At 35.8% G+C, this 24,101-nt stretch overlaps 2 protein-coding genes across 3 annotated transcripts in view; one reads left to right on the top strand and one right to left on the bottom strand.

The window, feature by feature from the left end:
• LOC107755165 (beta-1,4-N-acetylgalactosaminyltransferase 3) overlaps nt 1-11,866 on the top strand; it is a 17,677-nt gene extending 5,811 nt beyond the window's left edge. The window contains 14 exon segments of the mRNA XM_074560232.1: nt 4,159-4,226; nt 4,308-4,401; nt 4,513-4,579; nt 4,887-5,030; nt 5,123-5,229; nt 6,314-6,414; nt 6,572-6,633; nt 7,011-7,191; nt 7,655-7,878; nt 9,937-10,090; nt 10,183-10,255; nt 10,385-10,538; nt 10,778-10,904; nt 11,642-11,866. Coding sequence (XP_074416333.1) covers nt 4,159-4,226; nt 4,308-4,401; nt 4,513-4,579; nt 4,887-5,030; nt 5,123-5,229; nt 6,314-6,414; nt 6,572-6,633; nt 7,011-7,191; nt 7,655-7,878; nt 9,937-10,090; nt 10,183-10,255; nt 10,385-10,538; nt 10,778-10,904; nt 11,642-11,744 — 1,659 coding nt within the window. The 3' untranslated portion in view covers nt 11,745-11,866.
• A 3,781-nt stretch (nt 11,867-15,647) lies between these two features.
• On the bottom strand, nt 15,648-20,550 carry tnni1d (troponin I, skeletal, slow d). 2 transcript variants are annotated; one of them, XM_016571873.1, is made up of 9 exons: nt 20,469-20,550; nt 20,298-20,362; nt 20,060-20,063; nt 19,889-19,924; nt 19,755-19,796; nt 19,537-19,668; nt 19,330-19,419; nt 17,606-17,788; nt 15,648-16,445 (listed from the first exon to the last, which is right to left on the bottom strand). In XM_016571873.1, exons 2-9 carry the CDS (start codon nt 20,303-20,305, stop codon nt 16,344-16,346), a joined length of 597 nt encoding a protein of 198 aa, XP_016427359.1. In that variant the 5' UTR covers nt 20,306-20,362; nt 20,469-20,550; the 3' UTR covers nt 15,648-16,343. The 2 variants fall into 2 exon arrangements, with proteins under 2 accessions (XP_016427359.1, XP_016427360.1); XM_016571874.1 differs by having other exon boundaries at nt 20,298-20,325; nt 20,469-20,540.
• Between the last annotated feature and the right edge of the window lie 3,551 nt (nt 20,551-24,101).

The following is a 24,101-nucleotide window of genomic DNA, read 5'->3' as shown; positions in this document are numbered from 1 at the left end:
TGAAACTTGCTAATTAGCACATTATTAGGAAAGGCGATTTGCAAAGATTCATTAAAAAACCTTATACTCACTTCTTATGTAGGTGAAGCTGGATCACGAATGATTCGCATGATCATAGACGCATTTAGGTAGATCGGGGGATCATTCCCTTCAAAGACAAACGTAATCCACTGCGTCTTCAGCGGCTCAGATGTCGGGAGTAAACGACGACTGCTATGTTCATTATTACATCCAACAGCAAAACACCTTAATCGCTTAGGAGCCATTCTTGTCTACAACCGCTCCAACGTCGAAACAATGGCGGACTGATGACAGCTCACGCAGTGCGGAGCTGTGATAAAACCAAAGACTAATGCCACTATCAACCAACAATCGTGGGAGGGGCCTGTGCATAACTATGTCATTCTGCCAAGAAATTGAGATCTGCTTGATATGAGAAAGGGGTTTGGATTTATGGAGATTTAAAAAAAAGCACTGGGTGGATTTTTATCATTATAGGGTGGTTGTGTATGCACACTGCCAACACACATTTCAGTTGAAACAATGTGAAAACTGAATTTTGCATCCGATGACCCCTTAAGGAAACTTAAGCAATTTTGAGGCATGAATTGAGGAACTGATTAAACTGAAAAAAATGAAATTAAGGAAAGAAGGCTACCTATTTATTTGAAGAGAATTAGCTAAATTATGCCGTTTTATTTTGGTGGTGTAGGTTAGTTGGTTAGTTGCCAACATGTTTTGCATATTGCTGGATATGGAGAGTAAATATTGAAATTAAGTGCTGTTTTTATGTTTTTGAGTGAAGGGAAACATCTGTTAATGTTTAATGTTCAGTTATGTTTGACATTTGAAAGAGTTTCTGTTATAGATAGCACAACACACTTTTTACAGTGTCTTCTTATGCTTGCCTATATGATAGCTTACCTAAATTTCTCAGTCATTATTTATCACTCATTATTGATTCCTGACCCTATTAATAACTGATAGATAGTCTTTAAAAAATTGACCTTTGATGTCATTGATACTGCATATTTTCAATGCTCAAATAATATTATTGAATAATTAATGTAAGTGCTTTAATGAAAAAAAAAGATTAAACCGTATATGTACTGAATTAGAATGGGTTATTTTCTGTGTTAAGTTGAATATGACAAACAATACTTTTAAATGTGAAAAACCTATGGGAGACAGTCCCAAAGAAAAGAGACAGTTTGCCAACACACAAGACACAAACGGGACTTGGCAAATGTCTGCATGAACTAAAGAAATTAAATACACTCTAGTGATTACAGAGAATGTGGAACAGGTGTGGATGATGAGCTCAATATATTGATACACTGAAAAAAAATGATACTAAACTTTTTTAAGGTTGCAAAGAATTTATTTTAGCTACATTTAAAAAAAAATGTTGAAAGTTACTCAACTACATTTTTATTCTGATTCTGAGTTTATCACACCACAGAAAAAATTTGTTATTAACCACCCATCCAAATTTGAATGCAAAAAAAAAGCCAAATAAATAAAATAAGTGGATTAATAATCGCTGAAACCACGCCCACTCGCGGGAAAACTGCCGTCTCTCTCAACTGTCTTCCTCTAGCAGCTTATTTAAATAAGGAGACCGAGCTGTTTTGTAAAATATCACAACCAGGTATTATGCATTTACTTGATGAAGGCATAGCTAGCTAGAAGCCTGTAGTAGCTGTAGTAACTAACCGTAATAACAGTAACTCGCGATTGAGCGGGTGAACCACTGCGTTGTAGTTATTAGGTGTGTTCGACTTGAAGCTGCGCAGAACTATCAGTGTGTGATATCAAAGTACCACGAGAGCGATTCGAAAGCATAAGGAGGCGTCTGCTCTCTATACCTCTCACTGTACTTTGATGTCATACACCGATCGGTCTGCGCGCTTCAAGTTGAACACACGTCTTATAGTGTTGGGGGAGGGGCCGTGCTCAGTGGCTCGATTGCGTCATTGAGTCATGATTTTAGCCCTGCCCAAAAAATTCTGAACTCGAAAATGGTGAAAAATTGTTTAACGGTCTAACTCTACAATGAAGTACTACATAGTTCACAGTCTTTGCAACATGTTTCAGCAATGCATTTCTAACATTTATAATGTTTACTTTAAAAAAAAAAAATTATTTTCAATAATCATTTTTTTTAGTGTATCTGATGATACTATTGGAACTATGAACTATGGGTATGTTTACACGGCAATAATTGCACTAAAAACAGAAAAGTTTTTCCTTCACGTTTTTAAAATGTTTTATTACTACGGAGCCCCTAAAGGGACATGGTGGTGGGAAAAAAATTCGGGGTGGGAGGAATTTTTTTTTTGCGTTCCCTCGCAAAACTTTTGCGTTCTCTCGCAAAGATATTTGCGTTTTGCGAGGGAACGCAAATATCTTTGCGAGGGAACGCAAAAGTTTTGCGAGGGAATGCAAAGTTTCTCGAGGGAACGCAAAAGTTTTGCGAGAGAACGCAAAAAATCTGACAAATATTTTTTCCTCCCACCCCAAATTTTTTCACTCAATCTGATTTTTTTCCACCACCATGTCCCTTTAGGGGCTCCGTATATTACAGACAACAACATTGTCAAAACAATCCCCATTCACACAAAAAACAACTACGAATGCTGTATTATGCATGCCAGGCCAGTAGTTGGCAATGTCACTTTGTAAGGCAAAAATTAGTGTTTCCGAGGTATTGCTTCTTGAAAACTTGCCCTTTTAAACCCATTTTCAAAAGTTTTTATCTTAAGGCCCACAAAATGCCATTGTCATGTAAATGAATGCCCAAAATGCATACAAACATTTTCAATTTTTACTCGAAAAAAGTGTAGTGTAAACGCCCCCTAAAACTCATGTCACATTCTGTCTACACTAGTGTTTTTAAGCCTTTTCCAAAAATTGCTCGTCCACACTGACACCTCTGAAATGCTTAAATCACCTTGCTGTGCATGAATAAAACATCATACATGCTGTTTGAGATGATACAGTACAGTATAGTACAATATGTGTCACATGACTAAACATGCGTCGCCGTTTTCAAATACAACCAGTTCCGCAGTCCACACTAAAATGCGAAAACTGCATTTTAAAATGTATCCACTTGGGAGAGCATCTTCAAAAAGCTGGATTTTTTATTTTTTTATTTTTTGATGGATAAAAATGCTTTCTCAGTGTAAATAAAAGAGAAAGAGAAATTGCTGGGATGGATTATTTGGGATGTAGATGCCTGTTGTCTTAGGCTATGTTCACATTAATCTAGATCAAATCTGAAGAAGCCATGTGCATCCAAAATCACATACTGTCACAAACTACATCCGCTATATTGGCTTTAATGACTTTCTGTGTCAGTTGCATCATTTTACTGCCATTCACAACTCCTCTCCTGTGGACTCATGGGATGTTAAAGTGTCCATTGGATGCACACTTCAGAATCTCGCCAGAAGTAGTAGGCAATCCAAGTACTTTTCACTTTCTGTTCTACTATTTTGGCTTACTTTGGCTGCCATATAGTATGGAAGTAGGCATATTCAGACATACTAGTCTTTTAAAGACGTTTCCAAAAATCGCTTGTCCACACTGAAACAGCTGAACATGAGTCGTCATTTTCGAATACCTTTGCTTTGTTATTTCTTTTGAGGAGCACAAAAGAAGTTATTTTGAAGAATTTTGGTAACTGCACAGTCCATTGACTTAAATTGTAAGTACAAAAAACACTAAAACATTTCTCAAAATATATTTTTTTAATGACCACAAAAGAAAGAAAGGTTTGGAATGACAATGAGGGTTGAACACAGAATATTTTTTATTTTTAGGCAAACTGTCCTATTAAAATTATTTTATTAAAACTGGTTATAGCATATCTGAATTCAAGTGACATTTTTATTAATGATACAGTTATAATTAATATAAACATACTTAAATATGCTTTCGGAATTAAATATGCAATAAATATATATATATTAAAAAAACAGCTCCTGCATTATTTGTTTGCAGACCCCATTCGGTTTTACATTTTGGTACAGTATATATAATAATGTACACATTAAAAGTGACTTAATTATTCAAATACTCTTCAATATGTTTTTTAAAGGAAACATTTAATCTCTTCGATTACCATTGTGGCATGTTTCTGTTTTGAATCAGACAGGAAATGAATGGACTGCTCCAGGCGAGTATTGGAAATTTGCATCCCAGATATCCAAACCTGTCTTGTAAGGATTTTTTATTTATTTATTTATTTATTTATTTATTAAAAGCATACTCAAAAAAGACTGTATCATGCCATAATGTAGGGTCTCTCTCTTCCTTAGGTTAGTGAAAGACATGAAATATTTTTTTGAAATCCTTTTAAAACAGAATAGCGGAATGGATCATCTGGAAATAGCTGTATGTACTACAGTATATGTGTGTGGTAGACAATTTAGCTTGTACAATGAGCCTAAAATTGTACATTTTATTAATCTCAGTTTCTTTTCTTTCTTTTCTTTTTTTCTGCAGTGGAGTTTAAACCGTGACAATGGCACTTTTTCTGTGATAACCTCTGAGTTTTTATCATTATATGAAGGTACGTTTGTCCCTAAATTACAAAATTATGAACCCAGTAAGAGAAATGGCCAAAAGTTTGACAGAATGTTGTTGATATGATGTTATGAAGGCATCTGAAAGGCATTTTTCAAGCATGAATAAAACTGTGTTATACTGTATATATGCTTGCAACAGAAAGGAGATTTAGGCTTAACAAGGACAAGTTCTTGCCAGTTTCGATATATTCGCTATTGAAACACAAAGTGTGCGGTAGAGGCATATAAATATTGACTTTTATGACTTTTACAGGACTTGTTGATAACATGTAGACTCGTTTCTTTTGTCAGATGAATCTTCTCTACAAATGGGAGATATTGATCACATACCTCAAACGAAAGCGAGTTACGATAGGCTCCTTGAGCCGATCCCCTTGTCACCCCATCCTGAAGGAGACCTGATCAGAGAAGACCCAAGAGATCACATCTATAAACGTCAGCATTATGGAAATCTTAAATGGAAAATTGAAGAACACTCTTGCCTGCCTTTCTTAAACAGACCAAACATATTCTCTTTGTTTAAACAGACAAAATGCTAGATGAATCCTACCTGAAAGACTTGTTTCCTGAATGCCATTACAATCCAAGTTACATACTCAATAAACAAATTGGACGATATGAGGGTGTACATTTGGTGAGTTAAGCATTTTTAATCTCTGCATAGACTAAGATTCTGACAAAAACTCAGGAAAAATTTAGAAACCACTGATTTTTCCTGATTATTTGACCCCGATAATAACTATGTAGGCAAATTTGATTTTGAAGGTTTCTAGTATACAATCACAGCCTTCAGAGGTGAAATCGCTAACATTAGCATGCTAATCACAGAAATGTCCAAGAGAGTGATTGCATTACCATGCTAACATTACAGCTAATGTTAGCATGTTAATGTTAACGATTCCTACATGGCAAAAGAAGTATTTTTTTACTTGATTTACAGTCTGAATTCAATGTAAGTAGTTACAAAGACTGGCAACCACAAAATAAAACAAAAACAACACATCAGTTTGCTATGACCTAATAATGAACAACTTTACAGCATTTATTTATCTTAAAGGTCCCCTGAAATGCTTAGAAACACGCAGCGTTACTCTGTGTTGACGTCATTTTAACTGAAACAGGAAGACAGGGCGGGACATATTAAGCAGCCCCGCCCCTTTTTTAAATAGCCAATAGCATTCTTTTATATCACAGCTTGGGCTAGAGCCGTTCAGAGCCGTTGAGCATTTGACAGGGTATGCCAGCCACAATCTCATCCGCTTCGGATTCTAGAGAGCATTTGATTGGACAGAAAGTTTGATGAGAAGCTGAAGTACGATGTGACGTCAAAAAAATCGTTGAGCCGTTTTGCCGGAAGTGACGAACTGCAAGTTTTGAATGCTTATATCTTCTAAATGCGAATTTTGTCATTGTTTTGGAGCACACTGCCTTATAGATAGCTTTAAGACTAACATATTGATACTAACACCCAAAAAACTTAAATTTTGATTTCATGGGACTTTAATGTTATGCAATCTACATGTATTGATAGAAGTATAACTATACAAGTACACATTTTAGATACAAGTATAGATTGGAATTAGTTAATGTATTATGAACTAACATGACTTATCAAAGAACAATAGTATATTCATAAAGTAACTTTGACCTAGATTAATAAACAGTGAAATAACTAAACCGTAAAGAGTTAATGAGTATCTATGTTTCTGTTCTTGTAGATTCAGTTTTCTTCAGTGTATCCAAATGACTACACGAGGCAAACTAATGCAAACAATGATGAGATGTGCTTCTACAGACAAGATCCATCATTTCAGGCAGAGTATGATGCATACAGTATTGCATTAATCTGAATACACCTTGCCATTGTCTTGTTTCATAGTCTTTACATTAGTTACTAAGTAAGCTTTACCAGTTTCCTGTTTGCAACTAACTGCATGCTACTTGTGCATGTATTGTACATGTCTTCACTTTTTTAGGAAAGGACTTGCTTCTTATCTGAACGAGGTTGAAGACCCTGATGTAAAAATGACAGATACAGGTAAGACACTTATTCTTAAAGTAATCTTAAAAAATAAAGATTCCAAAAAAACTAATTTTAAAGCTTGAAGTGGGGGGAAATTAAATCCTGGTCTTATTGTTAACTATTCTCCTGAAATGTTATTTTTGTTAATGTCACAAGGCTGTTGGAACAGTGAAAAAGAGTGGAAATAAATTATCACAAAGCACATTATAAGCATTGAGATGGTTTGAGGCCATATCATTAACATTAGCCTACAATTCAATGAGAAACTGTTCTTGATATGAAGACAGTTCTTTGTTAAAACCTGGAATGCTTCAAAAAGCACCTTGTTTTTATATTTGTAGGCTCAATTTATATACTAAATATAGTGCCATTGTAATACTTGCTTAATTCAGGTCCTGAAGGTCCTTTCTGGCAGCGTGTCTATGACGTGAAACCCCTCAATGTTGCTTCAAAGCAAACCGCCATTGTGGCAAATTCCTGCAGAACAGCTGGAAACATTGTGATGTCCCAAAGTCGTGCCATGCCAATCGTTAGAGCCTTTTTAAATGCATTGCATTCGAGAGAAGAGACACGGTAAGTTTGTCCAGTGTTTACCTCTTTTAACCCTTCTCATTTAAAATTGCTTGTCAATTAACAGACAAATATATAGGAAAAAGTATGCACTGAAAAAAGCTACTTTAGCCTCGAAAAGTTGGTGAAACCTTTGGATATTCTATCAAGAATGTAACTTTTCTTTGAATATCAATATTTGAAATATAAATAATTTGTACATATTCCTTGATGCCTTAATTTGACATGACACATCTTACCCCCAAATGGGGCAAGTTGTGTCACTTTTTTAAAATCATATTTGTATGGTTCTGTTATGCAACTTAAGTGACATCTGATCAACATGTCTGGCTCTTTCAACATGTCTGGCTCTTTCAGCTGCACCCATGTTGATAAAATATTTTTAAAATTAGGATTTTTTTTTCTGTTCCAACATGACAGAAAGCAGGTGTGGTGTCATATTATAATACTTTTTCCATCTTCACAGTGGCTACTCCCTGTTGCGTGTGGTGAATGTTGTAAGGCGTGAAGACAAGGACGTGGGCAACCGTTATCTGGTGGAACTGGAACTTGTGGGCCCACAGGGTCAGAAAGCTCTTGTTTCTCATTATGTTTATGCACTAGCTGAGGATTCAGAAAAGCAAACAATTCTCTGCAGTCCAAAAGCCTTCAGCTGGAACCCATCTGCTACTGTTCATATTATCGTGGCAGGTAAAACTAATCAGATTTATCAGTATCTGTCTTTTAACTGTGCTGCATTCAAGTCTAGTTGGAATTACCATAATAACAAAACGACAGCTCTGATTTTTGACCTGGAGCTACTTATGTCTTTAGACCCAACACACCAAAATCAACATACATCTCATCCAAGTAACTGAATAGGTGCCTACACAGAAAAAAAATTGTAAAAACTGTATATTTAGCTTGTCGCTAGAGGTGCTTTGTACCTGTCATAATTCTAGCACAAATTTAGCCTGTGTTTTAGGACTCTTGTTTTGTAATGTGTTTCTGTTCCTATTGTTTCCCTGTTCATTTCCTTTGTTTATTTCTTGTCCCTGTTTCTACATCTTTGCGTCACACCATCCCAGTACATTTGTGGCCCAGTATTTATTTTTTTTCCTTTTTGTGTAGGCACCTTAACTGTTAAAGCAATTGCCATTTGGTTATTGTGATTACCCTTTATCTTAAGGTGTCCATGTTACAGTGCAATTAATCAGAGGCGGACAAAGTACTCAACTCCATTACTTAAGTGAAAGTACAGATACTGCTGGTCAAATATTACTCCATTACAATTAAAAGTTGTAAAGACAGATTTTTACTTAAGTAAAAGTACAGAAGTACTTGCTTTTAAAAGTACTTAAGTACCAAAAGTAAATGTCCTTTTTTATGTCAATGCACTGTTTTATTATTGTACGTAATACTTGCAATACTTCTGAAGCAACTTAAAATACATTACACCTACTGAATACACTGACTAGCTTGTAGTATCTTTGGAATAAAGAGCTTTTAGAATGTTAAAAACCAATGGGGGAAAAAAATTAACACCCCCTACCCACCTCCACAAAAGCAGGATGGTTGTGATCTCACACAGCTCTGACAGTGTGTGCACACATTTATGTGTAGCCATTCATCCACATTTGAACAGAGTGGACAGTGAAATCCTGTAAATACAGAGTGATAAGGAAGGAAAAAAATCAAACCTGCTTTAAAACCCAGCAGCACAACTGTAGCTGTACAACTTTACAACAGCAACACTGCTTTAACAAAACAGCAAGACTTATTTGACATCAAAACAAAAACGTAAAAAATGCTGTCTAATCACTCTCACTGTACTTTGATGTCACACACAGAACAGTCTGTGCAGTGCTGCTTCAGTCAAACACCTTTTGTGTTTTATTAGGAGACGCACAACAGTTCTTCTGTGGCTTTATAGCTAATATTTTCACATACACAATTTAGCAAAATCAGACAATATTGTGTCTAATATATACCACAATATTAACTTCTCATTATTGAATTGTTGTAATTAAATATCACATTTGGAACTGGTCAGTGCTCAAAAAATGCTGGGAAATTTTCTCATGTAGCCCCAAGAGTGATTACTGATAAACTGTCTGAAAAAAAGAAAGTCAAGTTTTAGAGAAGAAGAAAAAATCACCCACTGACTTTCAAACTGCTACATGGTAACGACTTTCTACTTCAAGGACCTTGATAGAAATGTAGTGGAGTGAAAAGTACGATATTTGTCTTTCAAATGTAGTGAAGTTAAAGTCATAAGTTCCCAGAAAAAAATAATACTCAAGTAAAGTACAGATACTCAAAAAGTGTACTTAAGTACAATACTCAAGTAAATGTACTTAGTTACTGTCCGCCTCTGCAATTAATACATTTAAGTACTGAGTAGATGTACTTACCATATGGTTAGGGTTAGGATTAGGGTTCGGTTTAGGGTTACTTGCATGTAAATATGCATAATTAATTATTATAATAGTAAGTTCATGTAATAATTATGTGTAACAAGGACACCTTAAAATAAAGTGTTACCATTATTGCCATATGTCAAAACACTTGTTGTTACTTTATAACTAAAGTGTAATTACATGTTAATTATAAGCTTGACAACAATGTGAACATTTTCCTGATTCAAAAATGTACTATGTCAACATTACAACCTGAATGCACCATTGTTAAATTGAACGTGACAGTATTTTCTGTGCATGTGTTCCTAAGACAAAATTATGAATGCAGTCTTCATTTATCTTCCAATAGTGAAAAATCAGGCCAGATGGATCATACAGTTTATCAGGGAAATGGAAAAAGTGTACAGAGCAACTGGGGACAAAAACTTTAATGTAATAATTATCGATTACAACAGCTCTGACATAGATATCCAGAAAAGACTCAAAAAGGCAACATTACCAAGGTAAAACACTTTGTTTTAAACTTTTATATAAGTGTGTGTTAGTCAGTGTACAATTCATATGGCTAATGATGTCACCGTGCACAAATGGACAGCTACAAGTTTAAGAAGATGGATGGTAATTTTCAAAGAACAGGTGGCCTTCAAGCTGGAATAGATCTTGTTGAAGTAGGTAACCTTATTTTTACAATATCAGCTCTTCGTGTTACTGTTTCATTTTTCTTGCTCTTTGAAGCTATTGCTTTGGATGGATGAATGAATTGATATATGGAAGATGTTGTAATTCTTCCTTCTCAGGATGAGCACAGTATTTTGTTCCTGTGTGACCTGCACCTCTACTATCCTGTGAATATAATAACCAGTATACGAAAACATTGTGTCGAGGGAAAGATGGTCTATGCTCCAGTTGTGATGAGACTGGATTGTGGTGCTTCCCCAAGAGCCCCAGCTGGTACTGATCTCCAATATTAATTAGCGTTTTACAAACCTCATTATGTTTGCAAAGTATTCAGACTCACAATTTCACCAGGTAGATGAAGAAATGGGTTTAAAAAAAAATAATACATATTAATCATAATTATCATAATGTAAAACATTTACGCTTTTATCTTTTTCCTGATTTGCAGTCACTGGCTCATGTTTGGTACATGTTCAGATATGTCATGATAATAATACAAATGTACTCCATAGGTTTTTGGGAGGTTTTGGGTTATGGTTTGATGGGAATCTACAAATCAGACATGGACCGTATTGGTGGCATGAACACGAGAGAATTCAAAGACAAATGGGGGGGTGAAGACTGGGAGTTATTAGACAGGTAAGGAAATCTCTGGAATTATTAAACATTTTCTAGTGTTTTGTTTGTTACATCAGAGCACTCAGTAATTTTCCGCTAATTAAAAGACTTTTGCAGTTAAAGAAATTATAGTATTTTTAATAAGTATCATAATGCACATGAGTTGAAGACTGTAATAAACAGTCTTCTGGGGGGTAAAAACTGTTTTGGGGGTGTTACACTGTTTTAAACTAAAATTAGAAAACGTTTTATGCATTTTGGTCGTTTATTTCACTGACAACGTCATTTTGGGGTCTTAGAACTTTTGAAAACAGGTTTCAAAGTGCAAGATTTTGAAAACAATACAGTTATCGTCTCCATGTAAACTACAAAGACACAAACTTGAATGTGTGCAGGCACATAGTGTTTTGTTTTTTTTTGCTATGTGACACTACTACTGGCCGGTATGATAATATAACTTTTTTTTTTAATCATTTTTGCAGATTAGTGCGAACAGGGACTGTTTTGACAACACTGTCGTCTGTACACAAAACTTTTCAATAATGCACAGGAATACATTTTTCAATTTTAGTACAATCATTGTTGTGCAAACATACTCATATTCTACATGGAGTTTGTTACCACCACTACTACTAATAAAAATAATAATAATAACTACCTTTAGGTGTCAAAAAAAGTAAACAAAATTTACTGAGTGCATATATATATATATACACATATAAATTTTATATTTTTTTCTCTCTCTCTCTCTCTTTTAGAGTATTAGGTAATGGGTTAGAGGTAGAACGACTCCGCCTCAGAAATTTTTTCCACCATTTTCATTCTAAACGTGGAATGTGGGAAAACAACAATCAAGGCTAAAAGCAAATGCACGATTTTTTTTTTTCCAAACCAGTTGAGTGCAAACCACAGACGATTTCATTGGTCATTCTCACAACTCAATCAGGCAATCATCTGTCAAGAAAAGACTTCATGGATTCAACTCAGAAAAGTCATGGATGGATCTGATTGGGACAACCAGTATTGCTAGCTATAAGGATATGCTACCAACATATTAAGGGTGTAAATTAAGGTTAGGGGTTAGCATTTGTTTCAGCGTTGTGTAGACAATCGCCCTGTGACTGACATGACTATTGGCATCTTAAGAACTGGTGGTATTTTAGTGTGAAAAAAACAATTGCTAGCGTTGATGGCAGCCTTTACTAGCAGAATTCGTGTTGGCCTTTGAAAGAAGTTGTTGGATGACTGAACTTTGTCATATCAAAGTAATTCACATACTCTGGGAAAATAATGTATACGAACATCTATTATTTTTCCTTTCTTAGCAATTATTTTTTCAGCTAGATCATATTTACACTTCTCTACACACAAAACCAGTTTTATTGTGTTTTTAGCAAATGGCCTTAGGCACAGTGGCTGCGTTTACACTTGGCATTAACATGCGATCACCGTGATCCGATCAAGCAGATCGGATCATCAGTCAATCAGGATACGGCGCGTTTACACTTGGCAACATCAACTGACTTCTCTATCTGGATAACCGATCGGATCTGTCTTTCCCGCGCAATATTTAAATAAGTGATGTTTGAACGTCAGGACAAATGCAGTGAAAGAACGTTCGCTTTGACGCGTTTGGTTTAAACAGCGTTCGCGTCTTTGTACAGATATCAGAAGTTTCCCAGCGTAAGGAACAAGTGGATAGTTTATTTTTAATGGCATCCCGGATCGTGTCTGAGGATTTTGTTTTGTAAATGAGGCACAGTGGCTGCGTTTACACTTGGCATTAACATGCGATCACCGTGATCCGATCAAGCAGATCGGATCATCAGTCAATCAGGATACGGCGCGTTTACACTTGGCAACATCAACTGACTTCTCTATCTGGATAACCGATCGGATCTGTCTTTCCCGCGCAATATTTAAATAAGTGATGTTTGAATAAGATGATAAGTGACATAAGAAGTGGTTAGTTTTCTATTGAAAACTATTTTCAGTCACGGGACATTTTACAAATCAAAACAAATGTACGAGTCTCACTAGCGCTCTGTTCTTCCGACAGATCGGGAGAGAGGGGGCGGCGTTTTGCGTGATGTCGACCTGCGAATGCACACACGACGGCTGGATTGCGTTTACATTACACTGAGATCCGATCACAATGCGTCCTCGACTACCTCTGGACCAGGACACGCTGATCGGATAACATTCTGATCAGAAGCGCGTTTACACTTGTCTTTTCAATGTGTATGTGGACAACATCCGAATACAGGTCGCATGTTAATGCCAAGTGTAAACGCAGCCAGTGTTGCAATGAAACCAAGTGTTGATTCATTAAAAAAGAAAAAGAAAGAAAGAAAGATACTAGCCTCTCTTATGCTCACCAAGGCTGTATTTATTTGATTAAAAATACAGTAAAAACTGTAATACTGTAAAATATTAAAATAAAACATTGTTTTCTATTTTAAATATTTCAAAACATAATTTATTCATGTGATGGCAAAGCTGAATTTTCAGATGCCATTGCTTCAGTGTCACATGATTTTGTTTATTTCATGTATGAAGGCCCATGGTCTTTTATAGCTGTCATAAAAACCATCTTTGCTCTCTTCTGCCTTTGAGTTCATAGTGGAGGCTGTGCACTCAAATGTTCTCACTCAAAGGTTGAGTGAGATTAGTTGCAATGAACAAAAGGTCTAAAAATATAGTGCAAGCCACTTTAGATGATGCCAACTTTAGACGTCGCTACCCTCTCAACTTACTACTGAAGCCTGTATCTCCCTTTCTCACTTACCATATTTAGACCAATAGCTATATCTTAATCCATGGTTTTATATGACCAAAGTAAGCCTTTCAGAATCCAATCACAATTTAGTAGCACCAGCATTAGTCAATCAGCCAATAACAATAATTTTATTTCCATGTGATATGCAAAAGACAAACTGCTTACATCTTAATGAAAAGAAAAACATTCTGTTGTCAAAAGTAATCTTTAAAATTGGTGTAAAAAAATAGGACATGATAAACACATAACTTTTTCATCAAACTAATTATATTATAGTTTCTTCATCTACCTGGTGAAATTGTGAGTCTGAATACTTTGCAAACATAATGAGGTTTGTAAAACGCTAATTAATATTGGAGATTAAGGTTGTAGTAAAATTTTGCTGTAAATAATTTAAAAAGATTTGGTGATGGTGATGACTGTACATTATGCAGCTTATCACAAGGCTACTTGAAAAAAATTAAAATAATTTAATTGTTTAAAGTAGCAATAATTTGTGATCATGATAAACAAAATAAATAAAGGCTTGAAGGGCAATACAAACTGTATAACATTTTTTTTTTTTAATTATTTTAGATTTTATTTTATTTTCCTTATTTTGAAAAAGTATCTTTTTAAGTTAATATTTGCAAGAATGTGTAATTAATATCAGCCAGTTGAGTTTACATTTTTAAAGTGATGCTCATTAATGCAAAACTCACCTTTACAATGTAGGAGCTACCGTGACAATTGTTCCATATGTCATCAGCTTTCCCTTGGTTGCAGGGCAATTGTGAGGCTATTCTTTGTGCGTGTGTGTGGTTTTTGCATTTTTCTTGATAAGACCGTGGAGATCTGACAGGAAATGAGTGGGAGAGAGAGGGGGACGGGATTGGGAAAGGTCCACAAGCGGGATTCGAACTCGTGACACCCAAAGTGCAACTGCACCATCTGTTGGCACACTGCCCACCAGGCTATCGGCCCTCACGCAAGGCTGTTCTGAATGGCTTGTTGTGGCATGATTTGAGATGGATCAACTCACAGAATCATGTTCTGGCTGGTTGCTAAGGTATTGCTGTGAGGTTGCTAGAATGTTCTAAATAGTTTCTAGGATTTTCTGCTATTGTTCGTAAGGCATTGAAAGGCAGATGTAATGAATGATTATGATAAGTGATGAGTGAAGTTGTCGCTTACTGACTAAGGTTAAAAGAAACCTAAATCCTTAAATAAGGCTAAATGTTCTTAAATCATGATCAGTTTACTGGAGAAGCATTTTATTTTTAATTTTTTTGTCATTGCTTGTTTGAATTTAAACCTCGCTATTTACATAGACAAATACGCGTGGACTTCCAGTGCTCCCGTTCATCTCATAGTGTGAATGACCCATCTAGGTGACAACAGGAAAGCTCTTTCGCCCTGCATGCTTTGAGTTCACAATGACGTGCACTTTCTAATGTTCATCTCTTCAAGGTTGAGTCAGATTAGACATGGGGTACAACAGAACTAAAAATACAGGATGAACAGTGCTGTACTGAAACAACGACCTGCTTAACCTGTTTATTTACTGGTGTCACCAGGGGAAATGGCCCATCCCTTAACCTTCTAGCTTAGCTTGTCTTCTCAGTTTCACCATAGTGAGATATCACATCTGAGCCAGAACGTAAGAATGGATAATGAATCATTTGTCATCTTTAAAGACCAGCTGTTCGTCATTTATCATGAAGAAATACATGTAAAAAGTGTTAAAACATTAGTTATAATATATTATTATATTGTGCTTGCATTTATGTGCAATTTGATGCAGTTAAAAGTCTTTGAAACTAACAATTTCACACAGAACTGTTATATATTTCTCTGTCCTTAAAAAGAAATTCAGTGCATTAATGTGTTAATCATGAAAAATTATATTTAAAAAAAAAACAATAAAATATACATGTATGTTATCGTCTCTTCAGGTACATACATTATATCTGTGAATACTGAAAGAATAGAAAAGAATAAAGTCATTTTCTGCTTAATAATGTCACTTTTAATGTCAATTTAAGACTTCATTGTAGCACACAAAAACATACATATATCCCAGTCAAACACATGCCGTCTGAGTTTTTTTTATTACTATTATTATGATTTGATACATTTATAATGAAATGAAATAACCGCAAATGCCTCAAAAACACGTAACACTACTAAGGCCTATTTTATGTCTCTGTCTACACTTTAATCTTTAATGAAGATATGTCAAATATTATTTTTAAGGGAAAAAAAATAATCGTTCACATATTATTGTTCCATCCAATGAAAATTAATTTTGGCTAGGGGCTGTCAAGCTCCAAATATGACAAAAAAAAAACATGAAAGTATCATAACAGCAATCCATAGCTTCAGAAGACTTGAAATATAGATCATGGGATGTACTTTTATGGAGCTTTTTAGATCTTGACAGCCCCTGATTTCCTTTTATTGTATGGATAAGAATAAGAGCAGTGTCAGCACTTATGTGAGAATCAACAAAAGGATGTGTAAATAATTGCAGGATTTAAATTTTGGGTCAACTAATACTTAGCAGTTAATATGGGTTGACTCGGAAAAACAGCCGCTCAGAAAGGTCAACAAAGCAAGAAAACACTTCAGTCTCATCCCTTCTATTTGATATTTTCTCTGTGAAGACAGTCCAGAAGGTCAGGTTGGTTTCACGAAGGGATTCACTGGCCTCCCCCAGCAGCGTCAAACATCTTCTTTCTTCCCTCCATTCCAGACATGGCTTCCACATTCTTACGCCAGTCACCTACCTCAGAAGTCAAGACCTATTAGACAGAAAGCAACAATGGATTGTTGTGGCATGATTTGAGATGGATCAACTCATAGAATCATGTTCTCTGCCAAAGTGTGGGGATGAGTTAAAGTGCCCCTATTATGCCATTTCCAATATTGCCTTTCATGGAACAGCTGAAACGAGTCGTTAGTAATTCGAATCCCCACTTCCGTGACGGCTACACGTCACGGGGTAACACATTTGCATAATGCGCGCCTATGTTCTACGCTGGCTGGCCGCGAACAACTTGACCCCGCCCACAAATACGTCATTCTACTGACGACTGCTACTCTAATCACGGCGAGTTCAACGCGGGATTCACAAAACGCTTGCTGTTGAAAGATGGATCAGTATCCTGTTTATTTGGACCAGCTGCTCCACTGAATCACAACCTGTAAGTATGATAAATAACAGATGTTTATATTTTCTAGAGAGCGTTCAAAATACAGAACTATTGAAATATGCGTATCGTTTCCGAAACGCGCTGTACGCCGTAGACCAATCACAACAGACTAGGTCATCTGACCAATCCGAGCAGAGCAGGCTCACGGAAAGGAGGGGTTTAGAGAGACTGAATCTCTGAACTGCTTCGAACGAATCGTTTGAGAATCGCTGGAAAATGAGGTGATATTAAATGCATATTTTGAGAGAACGAAAGCGTTTTTTGACCTTGCATGCATGTAATCCTATTGTAGGAGACTCCCAAAACAATATTAGGAACTGTAAAAATGGCATAATAGGGGCAAAAATGCTATTAAATTCTTGACTCAAGTATAAAATCTAAAAATAAAAAGGTAACAATTTAGTATAGGGACCAATTCTTACTATTAACTAGTTGCTTATTAGCATGCATATTATCAACATATTGGCTGTTTATTAGTACTTATAAATCACATATTCTACATGACCATATTCTACATCCCTAAACCTATACCTAAACTTAACAACTACATTACTAACTATTAATAAAGTTAGCAAATTAGGAGTTTGAGGCAAAAGTGTATTTAATGTTTTGTTAATAGCGAGAATTGGACCTTTAAAAAATGTGTGACCAAAAAACAACAAGTAAACAACATGGCATTTACTTAACATATAATATCTATTTTCTTTTCTGCTGCAGTTTTGGTATATGTTTTTTTTTAATCGCATTACCTTTTCTTGCTTGATATCCTCCTTCTTGACTGACTTCAGATTTGCACGGAGGTCCATGGAGCCTTTGTGTTTGGAGCCCAGCAGGGCCCTCATCATCTCATCAGCAGACACACGCACCTTCCTCAGGGCAGGTTTCTTGAACTTCCCGCCAAGATCCTGAACTTTCAACTTCAGCTCATTGATCTAAAATCAATGGAATACAAAATTTCCATTACCAGTGAGGTGCATAATACCTCAAAAAAGCTATCCGTTAGAACATCCATTCTTCTCAATGGCAGCTCCTTGGTTCATGTAACCTGTAAGTACACGTAACCTCAGAAGTATGCAACCTATTGTCAGAATTCGGGTTTGATCACGGTTCATTCTGCCATGTTTGTTTTTGTTTTCCTACTCCACATTGGGGTTTGCCCATCATCAGCAACCGGTACTCGCTCAATATCTGCTTTGCACCTCCATGTGACCTTCACTTTCATTCTCCCTTCTGTCTCTTCTGTCTTGTCAGTATTGTCAATCTTGTTGCGAACTGTGCGAACCAACGAAATCTTGAGCCTTGAGCAATTTAATCTGTCTGTAAATTGCAAGTAGTTCTCAACATCTTGATTAGCTTGTTTGGTGTGTTCAGCTACAACTTGCTCCAATACACCTACTGAAAGTTTCTAGTGGAGGTTCTGAAGACCTTGAATCGCACCTGTCGCAAAAAGTCAGTGACTTCTCTTATAAAACGACATTTTTTTTCGTGGTGAACTCTGAAAATAGTTCAATCAAAATCTATTGTTGTTTAGTGTAAAACAAGATGAAGATTAGCCGATAGGCTGTCGATTCATTAAATTGTTAGGTTTTTCCTAAAAAAGCTGTTTAGTCAGCATAGTAAAGCCTCTCCTCCATTGACATCCATTAAAAAAAAAACGGCATCTGGTCTCCTTCCCTGCGCCACAGCGTTAGCATTAGCCGTTATGCTTTTTTGGCTAAAGGTTGCAGGCTTGCCTTCCAGTGGCTTTTGCTAAACTCTACAGGACAGTGGTGCTCAAGGAACCGGATTTAGACATACTGGTCCAAAATGCTAGAACGAATGAACACATATTTGGACGCCTATTAGTGTGGATGCAGAAACCCACAAAAGGAAACATTTTAGGTTGCAAATGCTGTTGTAAAAAAATCATACATTTATTCCACAACCTAAAGTGTTTTCATCTCTTGTAACTATACATGATTTTTAAACATGTTTGTAGTATTAATTCATTTAGTTGTAAATCATTTATTAAATAAATAAAAACAGAGAATAAGAGCTTGACTTTTCTCAAGAGATCAGGGTTCTATAATACAATTTCCTGGAGGACCACAGAGACTCCAACTTACTCTAACATCTGTTTCTAGTAATCCTCAAGATTTTGATTAGCTGGTTCTGGTGTGTTTGATCAGGGTTGGAGCCAAATTCTACTGGACAGCATTTCTTGGGGGAGCCAATGTACACAATATGGGCTTCAGGTATGGGCCCCAAAATTGTTCACAGGTTCCATGTTGGCCCTATCTGAATTTGCCCCGGTACAATCCCGTAAGAGATATGGGCTGATTAAGATAGGGTTAATGTGGAACAAACATATTTGGGGCCAATACCTCAAACCCATATCATGCTTGTATTGGCCTCAACATTCAATGTTGGCAGGGAGTTGCCCACCCGGTATAGTCCATACTGAAAATATCTTATTGGTTGGTGTTATACTTACATCTTTGTTGTGCTTGTTGACTTTATCTTCATAGTCGAATCTCTCTTCATCTACTACATCGATTTTGGCATAGAGTTGCTTACACAGATTCTGAAAATGAATATGCCACATAAATGCAACTGGTCTGAGATTTGACAAATGAATAAATAAAGCTAAACTGCACATATTGTCTTCAACTAAAATGTTCTTTCTGACTGAGTGCATCACCTGTAACTCCGCCAGAGAGAGTCCAGAAAGCTGCAAAGCAGGGTGTTTTTCTTTGAGGTAGCGATTTTTCTCTTCTTCCCTGTCCTGTTTTTCGTTCTCCAAATCCTCTATCGCTCTGTTTAGAAGCATTATCTGATTGAAGAAAGAAGAGGAGTTTTAATAACAATTTCACAACAAAGTAGGAAATAACGTAGGTACAACAAAGTAGGTAATCCAACCTTCAAAGAAAGTTTTCGAGATGCTGAAATTTTTGACTTAGGCTGTTAAATAAAGAAAGGGAAATGAGATGTAGATAAAAAGCGATATGAGTAAAATATTGCTTAGCATGCCTTTTAAAATGATTAAGACATACTTTGTTGTCCACTTTTGGATTTCCAGGCCTTCGTATCTGGCAAATGACAATTTAAATTAAGCAGAAACATTTCACATAAATGTGAAAATAAGTATTAGTTTGGTATCTGTGTAAATACTAAATGCACTGTCTATGTAAAAATGGAAAATAGTATTGAAAACAACTGCTTACCGGACTGCCAGTATCAATAGTTGAGGTACATAAAAAAGAGGAAATAATCATCAGTAAGGGCATTTTGAGTAATCAAGCTATTTGACTTAAGTAATTCAAAACATTTATTGATCACTAAATAGTGATAAAATGCATTTTGAGTGGCTAATGAGTTTCACAGAATGTAATGCTGTATTTTTATGCCCTGGTGAACATCAAATGTTGAATAATCTTAAAAAAAAAAAAAGATTGTACTTACTCGCCCATTTTGCCGTCTTGCTGAACTACTAAAAACTTAATTCAACCAGAGATTTTAGATGAAACCTAAAAAATTAATGCATAATTAATAATAACAAAAAAACGGTAAATTTAACAGACTCTTATGACAAATTTTAAGCTAAATCAATTATTTAAAGTATGTATGTCATACCTGGTTTCTGTCTGGCTGATGGTCACGGACAGGAGGCAGAACAACAGGGTGTTGAGACAAAAGGGATTTTATAGTCCAGCCACCACTGGCTGGCATATATAGTGTCTGCCACCAGGAATGCCTTGGCAGTGTTCTACAAATGAAATATCACCAACCGCAAAGCTGTGACAATACAGCAATATATAAGAATACACAATGACTTTTCTTTGGATTGAAGTTGAGTTCATAAACACACATTATACACACAAATATAGATATTTATCATTCACATGTGGGATATACCCTCTTAAAATAGTTCTTTGATGGGGCCCATAAATGGATAGCAAATCTGTGCTCTTGAGTCATGTACAGCAGAGGAAAACAATTCTCAGGGGCGCTGTTAGGGGGGGTGGGGAGGTTAGGACGATTCCAAGGGCCTGGCGTTAGAGGGGGCCCCCCGAGGGGGGAACGTGATTTCTAACGGGGACCCCCCGGACTGCGATTTTTTTTAACTGTGGGGAACTACCGATTTATACCAAGGGGGACAAACCTACCCATACAATCTCCTTTGTATGTTTTTTTTACCATCTGCTAACGCTCCTTCGTACATTGACGTCTTACAAATCATGTTTCACACACAAAATCACATACTCATACAATAAATATGAATTCTTACTAAGTTAAACATTGTTTTATTAAAAATATTCACTTTAATGAACTAATAAATTTAAAATGGTTTCAGACGGTCAGTTTCATCTACTGAATCATCATTGGTATTACATGCGGCAGCCATTTTGTTTTTCTGGTGCTGCTCGCTAACAGGAACTACTTAAAATTAAGGAGATTGTAAACAAAATGTTTTTATAAATATGTTTTAGTACTAACTAATACTAATAATTATGTCAGTTAGGACATATTAGGTTGTTTCTTTAAAGGTATGTATAGATATGTGACCCTGGACCACAAAACCAGTCTTAAATCCCTGGGGTATATTTGTAGCAATAGCCAAAAATACATTGTATGGGTCCAAATTATTGATTTTTCTTTTATGCCAAAAGATATTAGGTAAAGATCATGTTCCATTTAGTACATTTCCTACCGTAAATATATCAAAACTTCATTTTTGATTAGTAATATGCTTTGCTAAGAACTTCATTTGGACAACTTTAAAGGCGATTTTCTCAATATTTAGATTTTTTTGCACCCTCAGATTCCAGATTTTCAAATAGTTGTATCTCGGCCAAATATTGCCCTATCCTAACAAACCATACATCAATGGAAAGTTTATTTATTCAGCTTTCAGATGATGTATAAATCTCAATTTCGAAAAATTTACCGTTATGACTGGTTTTGTGGTCCAGGGTCACATATGTATTCAATACAGTCTTATTCGTACGTTTTTGTGAGCCTGATCTCATGATGAAAATGTACCTGTGTGAACTTTTTTGCAAGACGTCAAATACGTATCGCCATGTAGGCTTCGTTTCATGACATATTCGATGTGAAATGTCCACTGGGTGGTGCTAAAAGAGTGTTCATTTTTTGTTGGTTTTGTAGGTGTCACCGCAGTTCTGACTTAAAATGTCCGTTGAGTGGCGCTGTAACTCTAATGCTCTGTGACATTTTAAAATAACGTACCATCTGCACTACACCTAAACCTACCCGATAGTATGAACTAAAGTGAATGTGACATAAAAACACAATCGTACGCAAGCCGTTTTAGCTTGTTTTTCGATCTGTCATCTTTAAGCTCTTTTATCGTGAGTCATGTTTTTCACGGGATTCGTACACAAGGATACCCAAGCTACCGAGAAAGCTTGTTTCGCCCGAAAAACTAAACATACGGAGCTGTAATCGTAACTGTGTACGAAAACGATTACAAACGCTCGCTGTTTTACCGCCTCTAGTGTTCATTTCTGTTGGAAACTGCAGTGATATGTACATATTGGTACGTATTTCGCATTTTGCGAAAAAGTTCCCACAGGTAGGTTTTCGTCATGAGATCAGGTTGGTTTTTGTACAATCTGTCAATGCATATTGATGTCAGATCATACGAAATCACACATTTGTATAATACTTACGAAATCTCACACGGTCAAGCTGTACGTTCTTATTAAAAATACTGACTTCAATGAATTAAATTTAAAATGGTTTCAGACGGTCAGTTCCATCTACTGAATCATCATTGGTATTACATGCGGCAGCCATTTAGTTTTTCTGGTGCAACAGGAACTACTTAAAATTAAAGAGATTGTAAGGAAAATGTTTTATGCTAATAATTATGTCATGTCAGAACATAATCCATTAGCTTGTTTCTTTTTGTTCATCACTGATTTCAATCAAAATGACCATTTTGAAAAAAAAATAGAACATAAGTCAAAAACATAAAAAGGTATTGTTGATGTTTCACTAAATCACAGATTCATGTCAATTAATGTCTCAAGAAGTGAAAAATGTTTTCATAAATAAAGTCAAAGTGACTTGGTTTTCACCTGTTAACTATCAGATCATAAGCTTGCAAAAAGGTATGCAGCTAGGGCTGGGCGATTTTCCCGATTTTATCGATTAATTCGAGTTTTGCCACAATTTTATTTTTTAGAAATCGAGGAATTCACGTGTGACGCGCTCTGTGAAGGACCATAAATATAGCGCTAAGCACCATTCACACAGAAATGCGCTTTTGTGTTGACAAAGATGCGATGCGGGCAGTGGAATCGGTAAAACATGCAAGAAGATGGGAGTGAACTTCTATTAACTTGAGCGTAGTGTTTTTAGAAATATTTCTATATTTCTAAAATATTTATGCGTTTCATGCATAAGACGCTGCAAGAGACGTGAGCGCAACAGTCAAACACATCCATGTTTACACAGAAAAAACAATGGAAAAGCAGCGCAATCGAATGAAAAACCTGTAAAGAACTACTACTGTATGTCTGATATTTCATGTTTGCATCATGGTGACAGACTGAAAGTTGCTGTTGTTTTTAAAGAACATTTATAGTTAATAATAGTCTACTGGTGTTATACCTTCAGTCATTTTGAATTTGAATTACCTCGACTTTTGAGATTTTTTATAAGCATTTTCCTCGTATTATTTCTGAACACATAATATGTATAAGACAAGTTTGTACAATATGTAGTTGTAGTTTATGCATCTTTTCTGCAAAGATATTTAACAAGTGATTTACATCATGTTGACAACTTCATGTGTGCTGCACTTAGAATAGAATTTTCTTTAACTAGAGGCTTAATAAAGAAAAAGTTACTTGAATCATGTTGTAGTTACATTTTCAAGTTGACTAGTTAAAAATCTTTAAAAATCGAGAATCGGTCAAATATTCTGGAAAAATCGAGATTTAAATTTTTTGGCAAATCGCCCAGCCCTATATGCAGCACCAATTATAATCCACATGCCTGTTCCGCACATTTCAAAAGTTATGCCTGAGCAGGAAGTGATCAACCTAGAGGTCAAACATATGTAATATATAAAAAGCAACAATTTCTATTCTACCAACAAATGCATTACTGTACTTCACTGAGAATGCGAGAAACCATTTGTAGAGGCAACCATTTATGACACTCTTCTTTATAAGCTTTATTGATCCACAGTATTGTTGCATAGAGTGTGTATGCAAAGGAAAGAAAACAATATGC

This window comes from Sinocyclocheilus rhinocerous, unplaced genomic scaffold, assembly GCF_001515625.1.
Source record: "Sinocyclocheilus rhinocerous isolate Xijiao unplaced genomic scaffold, SAMN03320098_v1.1 scaffold952, whole genome shotgun sequence".
Classification (NCBI taxonomy): domain Eukaryota; kingdom Metazoa; phylum Chordata; class Actinopteri; order Cypriniformes; family Cyprinidae; genus Sinocyclocheilus; species Sinocyclocheilus rhinocerous.
The sequence above is the reverse complement of the archived record's forward strand: the minus strand, read 5'-3'. Positions and strand labels throughout refer to the sequence as shown.

Excerpts from the sequence above, each read along its gene's own strand:
- tnni1d (XM_016571873.1), bottom strand. Across the intron at positions 19,797-19,888 it reads ATCCAAAAGTGGACAACAAA|CCTAAGTCAAAAATTTCAGC; the intron begins GTATGTCTTAAT and ends TTTATTTAACAG. Across the intron at positions 17,789-19,329 it reads TCAACAAGCACAACAAAGAT|ATCAATGAGCTGAAGTTGAA; the intron begins GTAAGTATAACA and ends CATTGATTTTAG.